The following is a 9,247-nucleotide window of genomic DNA, read 5'->3' as shown; positions in this document are numbered from 1 at the left end:
GGGGGGGGCGGGGGGGGAAGTTGCAAACATATGGTATTTACATCTGCTGTTCTTGCCAATCCTGAAAAGAGTTCCTGAAAGAAAGAGCAGCTGCAAAGCCGAGCTCACTCAGCTCTACCGTCTATTGGAAGGGAAGATAATTTAACTGCAGTTATTACTCTCCGTCAAGCACTGTCATCTGACTTTTAAGTGCATTTTCACACATCAATTACAAAAGCAACTAGCATAACCAGTTCTGCTCAAGCAGGATTCCTGAAGATAATTGATACAAAAAAATTAATCAAGCAAACTTACATTGTAAATGTACTTCCAGCTTCTCAGATGAGATTATTTTTCTGACAGCTTTTAAGCCTTAAAACATTTAACTGTATAAAACCTCTTGGTGATGATACAAAGCAATCCAGCCTTAGCCTATGCCAATAATATTCTTCATCAAAAGAGAAATATTCATGTATACTAGCCAGCAGCAAAAGTAGGCCAAACATCAGCTTAGCTGGAATGGCTTTAATTCCCACATTGTTAAAACAGACTATGATGCTATGTCTAACACATACTAGTTGAACAAGTGAGTGCTGTTATAAGTTTTCACAGGACTTGAGTAAAGGCTTATGTGCTCAAAAACCTGTCTGACCATTCTTTTGGTCAGAGGTCAGGCAGAAAAAATGCTCCTGCTCCTTATAAATTGTGTCTGGCCTCAGCTGTACAGGTACAGCCATCTTCATCTGTGGTATAACAACACTCAACTTGTGAATGGCAACTGAAGTTTGAGGGTCTGGAGTTTTCATCATTTATTAAGTAGCAGGCCAGAAGGAAATAAGAATTGGTATTTCTAAGAACAATCTTTAGCCACTTTCAACTACTTTCTTTTTTTCCCCTCTTTCATGTTTTACATAAACACATACCTTAAAATTGTATTCTTTCTTGCAAATTTCTTTCAATCCCAGGTGAGATTATTTTGGGAAAGTATCAGAACAACGTACAGTACAAATGTCTTTAATGATTATTCTCCATATAAGTTTAAAAAATGTGTACACAAACATCTTTATCTTTCAAAAGACTGTTTGCAGTTACCTTTGTTCATCTCATTCTGGAAAATAAAAATATAAAGGAATTAAAAAATGGAACCAGGAACATACCAATGAACTCACTATAGAAGTCCACAGTCAAATGAATGGGAAAGTCTCAGCGCTCTAATTAGTGACCTGGCACAAAGGATTGCTTTGATGTCTGTCCAGAAGCAAAAGAAGATGACTTGAGAAAGGATCACTTGGTAGCTCAGTCACCTTAGTTCCTGTGCACAAAGAGCTTCATACCAAGCAGGTACGATCAGATGGATTTCCCTAGGGTTCCCTATGTGAACCTTGAGGACAGATACAAACAGGAATCGATAACCACAGCTACTACTGCAGTCAGGCTATTTTATGGCACCTTAAAATAATCCAAAGGACTTTCCATAGTCTAAAGTTACATGCAATTTGGTTGTTTGTTTTTTTTTTTTTCTTCCCCAAGATGGGAAACCATAATCAAATGAAAATCACAATGAAGAATTTATCACCTTTCCTCTAAGCTGCCTTTCAGAATTAACTTAGACCAAGATTTCACTAACAGAAACACTACTCAAGAGCCTCTGTAGTCAGGCAGACTGAGTCTCCTACAATCTATGGGCTAATGAACATTTTACCATGTAGAAAATAACATCACTGTGAACAGACAATTTGCAGGAAGACCTGAATTCTGTGGTAGGAATACATTTGAGGTTTTTTTTTCCCTGAAAAGAATCAGAATTCAAGTCTGAGCAGACAGAGAACGGAAAGGCTCTTGCTCAATAAACAACCCCTGTTTCAAGTACCCACAGCAACAGAGACAGGAACTGGAACCAGAGGGAGAGGGTTAAGCTCATGAGGAAGGCACAGACTACACCTCCACCACTTCCCAGACTTGAGGTATGTCAAATAACAAGACTCCCAGAAGGCTGTCGGTTTTCTGCAACCAGCAAATAGGCATGAAACCCTTTAACGGGGCACTGGGTATATCTTCAGTACAAATCCAAATGAATACTCAAGAGGCAGAGTGATAAAAAGTTAAGTTACAAGGGCACACCAATGCACAATTATTTTGTTCTTCGTGTCAGCAGCACAAAGCATTTGAAATAAGTCTGCCAGAGCACTGAGACCCATGAAGGAAGTCAGATAATACTGCACACACAGAAGACCGAAGGAATAAAGTATAGTATGGGAAGGAAGCAATACCCATGATAACTGTGGCCAGCAGCACGTGAGCTATGTCTAACCATTTCTCCTGAAGTTTGCATAAGCCCAGTCGTGAAATATAATCAGATATTCATGGCATGGAGTGACAGGTGACTGCTGCTATGAATCCTTACGTTAGCTCAAGAGATCAACAGATAGCAGAGGGCTCAAAACCATTCCGATTTCTCATGATGTCAGAGAAACTGACTACCCCTTTTCTCCCTCTAGTTTGGTTTCCTTTAAGTGTATAGGAAGTTACACACAATGCTATGTTAAGAGAATACTTAGATTTTTAATTAGTCCCTTCTGTATAGGTGATATTTTCCACTTGGACTGTGTGCTCTACACACTTCACTCAGTATGTAGAGCTGACAGTGTTCAGTCATTCAATTAACAATTACGATGTTGCCATCGTTGTTCAGGGCCTTGGGATTCCTGCACAGTTCTCAAGACCCAGCTCCCATACTGACAAGTTCATGTAAGACTCTTCCACAGTGTTTTCCACATGTCTCTGGATAAGACAGTGCAGTAGTCAAGCATGAAACACTGGTGATCAAGATACGGAGTCTCAAGCTCAAAACCAGTCACCAACTGTGCATCCCCAAATGATCGGCTTCTCAGAGCACTTGGTGTTTATAGTGGATTTCATTTAATGCAAGTGTAACTCCCACTAACCTGAGCTTTAAGGAAGGCCCCAGCACTTCTGGAAAGAAAAATCAATTTAAAAAAACCCAAAACAAAACAAAACCAAAACAAAAAAACCCCAAGCCAAATTTCTAGTAAAGCATACATAAGCCCAGACAATTGCCAGCCACCTATACAAGCCATGCTTTAGGCACCTTGTTTCATGCCCCACAGGAAAAAGTACAGACACTGAAATCATTTGCTAGGACACTAAACATTTACCTTGATTACAGCCATCTTCTTCCCCAACTCCCACATTTCATTGCATACATCCAAATTCTTCAACACATGAGATAAGGATCTTTCAAGTTCCTACTCTTCTGGCTTTGGAAATAAATGTGCACCTCAGGATAGAAACAGATGCAGAGCATTTGTTCTTCCAGCCTAATACACTTTTTTCCAGAAAGGAGAAGGAACTGGTCTTGGCCAACAGGCATCATCCCAATAGCCTATGCTATCACCTCCTCCACCGTTTTTTAGGCACAAATCAAAGGGCTAAAGCATGCCTCTCCATGGGCAAAAAAATCTGCAACACAAGTGCCACTTTGTCATTGTCAAAGCAACCTGTGAGCAGTAACCTAAATTGAGATGTGCTTCTGGGTGTGGGTGAGGCTGGATTAGTTATTTACAGCATTACCCATGTCTCAGAAATTCTCCATGTCAAAAATAACTTCAGGAAAGTGCCAAATATACTAGGAAGGATTAGTTATTGCTATCCAATAGGCACTGGTAACAATTGTTTCAGACTTGCAGTCTTGCCAGAAACTCAGTAATGGTTGGATGCCATACCACATAATTCTTTAATAGCTATTTTTTTTTTCCTAACAAATTTAATACAACCATTCAATGTTGTAATGAACACTGAATACTCATGATGCAAGATAGTTCGGATATTCACAGCACCAGCAACAACCATAAAATGTTGATAAATGATTTACCCACTTATCAAAGAAGAGATGACTACAATAAAACACACTAAGTGTCAGAATGCTGCAATTATTAAGCCTCTTCAATTGTGTCATCAAAAATCTTTGGTGAACACTTCAGAACCATTAGTTGTATCAAGACAAGCTGTAGATAAGTCTGAATGGTTGATCATTGTGACAACTTCAAAAAGCTGCTTGAACTTCACTTAAATTAACAGCCTAGCTACAGCTGAGAACAGTCACATGAGACACTTGGATTTCCAGAGCACTTTACCCTAAATCAAGTAGCACAGTCCTTCAAATCAGCATTCTCATTTCACACACAGCAGTTGGTTTTGAAGTTCTAACTGTATGGTCTCTCTCCATGCAAACCTTCTATTCCCACAGTGGTTTGAACAAGGAAGTGAGAACCAAATGAAATACAGTAAAAGCCCCAAACACATAAAATACCTATATGCCATCCAAAAATCCTAGTTCAACTGAGAGATTGAAAGAGAATGTTTTCTACTCATCGAGAGAGCAGCTTATACACTACTGACCACAGAGTTGAATTTCACAAGATTTTTCCTCCTTGGGAAGGCAGGTTATTTGATTCACTGTGCTTGGGTTTATCTGCAATAGAACCAGTCCTCCAAAATTTTATGTTTTCAACAGTGTGCTAATGCTATAGCTTGGGAAGTGATAAACAGAGAAGGAGGAAAGGGTTTTCACTGTGGTTTTTATTCTCTTATGACACACTAAGAAAGGCCTGAAAAGATTTTTGTATAACCTCTTCACTCACCTCTCCCACTCCCAAAAACAGCTGCTAAAATTTGACAAATTATGGATCTAACTACTGGCAAATATAAGCAACAGACACACACATAAAAACCAATGTCGAAGCTAGTTAAGCAGCAATGAAGACAGGGAGAAACCGAAATTCTCTGGTGTTTCTGAGGCTTTTAAAGTTTTTCTCTATTCATAGAACCACTTCAATAAACATTTCAATGAACACTCCCTTTTGAACTATACTGCTCAAGGAAAAAAAAAAATTCTGTTTACTTATCCCAAACTGTATTATATTGTTCCAACATAGCAAGTTGGAACAAGTCAATAACCAAATTTTCATCAAGGCCCTCATATGGAAAATTTCAACTCCAAACTGCAAATACTTCACAAAACAAGGAATGGGTGAAACTAGCATTCCAACACAAGTTTCTGTCACTCTACCTCAATCACTCTATTGTGAATTTATGTATTTTTAGTAACTATTTAAGCACAAATAAGCCAAGGCGCAGCAGAACACAATTTCCCTTCAAACAGCAAGTTATAGACGAGTCTATGACACAAAGGCCACAAACCAGTGAAAGTCAGAACAAGGAAAATGGATTTTCAAAATACCTACTAATCTTGATTATAAAAAACATTCATACGCATTCACATGCTTTGAATCTTCACATGAAATGCTTTATACCAAAGTGTTTCCATGGAGTACTCAACATAATGGCCAGGTAGAACACATTCTTCTGAACAGCACTGTTAGGATGGAAGTAAAATTTCAATGAAGAAACTTCTTTGACGTTGCGGGATAACAACTGCAACACTCATTAAACAAAGAGGCTTCACAGTCATATACACAGATCATAAACTTAACGGGCTTCTACATTCACCACTAATCCTAACACAGCAAGTACCTTTTGTATTTTCTTTGGATCTTTCAGTGAGTTTTCTCTGAGAGGTACTTTTCCAAACAACTTCCACCCCACATCATTTTGTTTTTCAAATCTTGAACTTTGCTTTCTGGTAAACAAATTCCTACAAAAAAAAAAAAAAAAAAAAGGTTGATTAATTATAACAAACAGAGGGATAGACAATTTGATAACCTTATGTATCCCAATCACATATTTGAACTTCTTTTGTGCTTGTGCTGGCAGACATGGTTTCCCATCCTCAAGAAGTACATTACACAGTATTATCACCATACTAGGCAATGCACTTGGTCAAATAAGACTTTTTAGTAGATTAAAAAAAGTTCATTTGCAACATTCTAAAAGTAGCCTTCCTTTTTAGCATCCCTTGAGATCATTCAGCCTCACTCTTAAAGTAAGACTAAGACACTAAAACCTCTTGCCGCATAAATATTCTCCACCCACCTGTTACAACACACCATTATCAAAAATCACAAAAAAGTTGCAGACATAGTAGCCTTTTACTGCATTTGATCTGCTTCCATAAAAGACTATTTTTCCTGAATAACCTTAAAAGCAGCTATGAAAACACATTAATTCTGGAGTCTCTCTGAAGTGTCTCAAATTAACCAGCTTAAACACTCTAGTAATAGTCAAAGCCAGACATAAAGCCACTGAAAGTTATTTTTTTATTATTAAAAACAAGCAATGTCAATAAAGTGATATGCTAGACTTGAGTTTTCTCACCACAACTATGTTATTCCAAAACTGGAAATATGGTACAGAACAGTCTTCATGAACTCCTTTAAGAGCACAACAGACATTCTGCATCCACTGCATGTCTGGATTATTAAAATAACAGATTTTCTTTTGTCCTACTGTCTAGTTCAGCAAATATTCAAATATGTCCAAGTTAGTTCAATTATTTACCCACCTTTTGGTAGGTTTTTCTGGGAGGTTGACTACAGGTTGTCTCTCCCTCATTTAAAAGAAAAAAGAAATTCAATTGAGACAAAAGTATTTTTGCTACTTCAACCAATAGGCAGCTATAGCACCTTCATCCCACAGATGCTTCCAGTCCAGCACTAGTGCTTTCCCTTACCTACAGTTACTACTTTAATGCCCAGTGGGTTGACTCAGCAAGTACAGATTGTTTCTTACTCATAAAGTGTGTCAGGTTAGGAAATAAAACTATATTGCACTTCACATTTTAAAAGGGATAAATACACATCTGCAATAGGAATGATCTGGACACAAAAAAGTTGGTTTTCTTTGACACTTTGGATCAGCATGAACAATATCATAAATACATCAAAAGAGATAATATCGCTTGGAATACAGGAGAAATATTTAATATGAGGAAAACAATAAAGGCACAAACATCAGAGTGTGCTGGAATGTGTTATGAGGTTAACAGGGTGCACTGCCATCCTTTAATATGCCTGTATTTACACAAATGATCACATGCTTCTGTATCACAAGGTTATAGTTACCTTGAAACACAAACCAGGAACAGATAATCATATTAAAAGATAAGAACAAAGTGTTTAGGTACAGAAATCACACGAGTCAATAACAACTGATGTCAAAGCTAAGCAGTAACTATATTTCTACAAATCCCCTTCTGCTTTTCCCTACCTCACTCAAAATATAAAATAGTATAAAGATGTAGGGGGAACAACTATAGGGAAAGCACTAAAGAGCAGCAGCATGGAAAATGTAGAAACATACTTCCCTCTTTCCACTTTTTTTCAAAGCATGAAATTATAATTCTACAATTATAATTATACTGATTCAGTATAATTACTGAATCAAAACCAAAGATTTGCTTTGTCTCTACAACTGGCATACTCCATTTCAGTGTTACGAGTTCCCTGTAGCTCATCATTTCGGCTGCAAAGCTACTTACAGGTTTATAATCTAACTAGAGTATTAATCAACAAGTTTGACTACACTGCTACCACTACGACTGCTAGTGCTGGGTATCTCAGTTGAATTTGTTTTATTTTCACCAGCAATTCCTTCACCTTGGCAATATAAAGAATCCGTTCTGCTTGAGCATTTAGTACCCTGAAGAGTTTCTGCATGTAAGTACCTTCTTACCCCTGACCAAGTGCACAACATGTATGTAAGATGATGGATTTATATGGATTTATAAGATCATTAGAGACAGCTACCAGGGATATAAATGTAAAGAGACACAGAGAGGAGGTTACTTCTGTATATATATATACATAGTTAATTTCAAATGGAGACATAACAAGCAAGTTCTAAAAAAAAAAAAAAAATATCTAAGAACAAAAAGGAGAACATGACAGGAATAACAATCAAAACCACTGCCACAGGACACAATGCAAGACAGGCTGGCTGTTCTTGCAAAAGGTTTTATTTCAGGTTGTTACTACTTCAGAAGCAAGCAAACTAAATTCCAGACTACATGCTGTTTTAGTGAAAACAAGAACTTCTACCATGAAGGACACCTGAAAGAGCCCCACAAGGAAGCACACCTGTGTGACAGTTCTGTGCACATTCAAATCCTCTTTTGCAAGCAGAAGGCTTTCACCACAGTTCATTAGCACAGCAGTAACATCAAAATTAAAGGACTAACAGGCAATTTTCCCTCCCTATCTGTCAACATCAGAAGTTGTTAGCAAAGGTATATACAACCAATAATCCCCTCAATCTCCTCTGAGGGATTTTAAGAGCAGCAGTAGGTCTCTACTGTGTCCAGTTTTGGGCCCCTCACTACAAGAAGGACATTGAGGTGCTGGTGCGTGTCCAGAGAAGGGCAACGAAGCTGGCAAAGAGTCTGGAGCACAAATGTGATGAGGAGCTGCTGAGGGAACTGGGGTTGTTTAGTCTGGAGAAGAGGAGGTTGAGGGGAGACCTTAGTGAGGTGGGTGCTGGTCTCTTCTCCCAAATAACAAGTGATAGGACAAGGGGAAACAGCCTTAAGTTGCGTCAAGGGAAGTTTAGGTTGGATATTAGGAAAAAATACTTCACTGAAAGAGTTGTCAAGTACTGGAAAAAGCTGCCCAGGGACGTGATGGAGTCACCATCCCTGGAGGTATTTAAAGGTCGTGTAGATGTGGTACTTGGAGACATGCTTCAGCGGTGCACATGGCAATGCTAGGTTTACGGTTGGACCAGATGATCGTAATGGTCTTCTCCAACTGAACTATTCAACGATTCTAAGATTTATCCTCAGAGCAAAATAAAGATGAATTGGAATGATAAAGTATAACAACTCTCTGCTGGAAGCACCTGCAATAAAATGAACTAAACCTGAAAAGTCAATCTCTCATACTTGCTCTCAACTCCACAGTCCCAACTATCTGTTTTCCCTTTAGAGGGAGCATCTGCTCTACAGCTTATCTACCAGATGGCACAGCACTTGCTCAGCTCACTTTTCTCTGTCTACATGATTTCCACCAGGCATCTCTTCCTCTCTCTGCACTGTATCAGGGATTTCCAGTTCCCTTTAAAAAAAAAATAAATATATATATATATATACACACACACACACACACTCTGAACTGAAAGCACCAGGCATGGTCAATATACAATTCCCATTCTGTACAGAGCAACTTACTTTCCTTTTCCTCTCCTTCCCTCCTCTGTCTGTGCCTAAGTCCTGGTGTTTTGCTAGTGTCCATGCTCTTTATGTATTCCAAAAAGTCTCAAAACTTGTAAAAGGCATAAAGTTATCAAAAGCCACAAA

At 38.3% G+C, this 9,247-nt stretch overlaps 1 protein-coding gene across 1 annotated transcript in view; it reads right to left on the bottom strand.

The window, feature by feature from the left end:
• Positions 1–5,440: 5,440 nt before the first annotated feature.
• Positions 5,441–9,247, bottom strand: part of LOC104530232 (TBC1 domain family member 14-like) — a 16,932-nt gene continuing 13,125 nt past the window's right edge. The window contains exon 2 of the mRNA XM_010174760.2: positions 5,441–5,653. Coding sequence (XP_010173062.1) covers positions 5,488–5,653 — 166 coding nt within the window. The 3' untranslated portion in view covers positions 5,441–5,487. The remainder of the gene's footprint in view (positions 5,654–9,247) is intronic.

The sequence above is a fragment of the Antrostomus carolinensis genome, unplaced genomic scaffold (genome assembly GCF_000700745.2).
Source record: "Antrostomus carolinensis isolate BGI_N321 unplaced genomic scaffold, ASM70074v2 scaffold3159, whole genome shotgun sequence".
NCBI classification, from domain to species: Eukaryota; Metazoa; Chordata; class Aves; order Caprimulgiformes; family Caprimulgidae; genus Antrostomus; species Antrostomus carolinensis.
The sequence above is the reverse complement of the archived record's forward strand: the minus strand, read 5'-3'. Positions and strand labels throughout refer to the sequence as shown.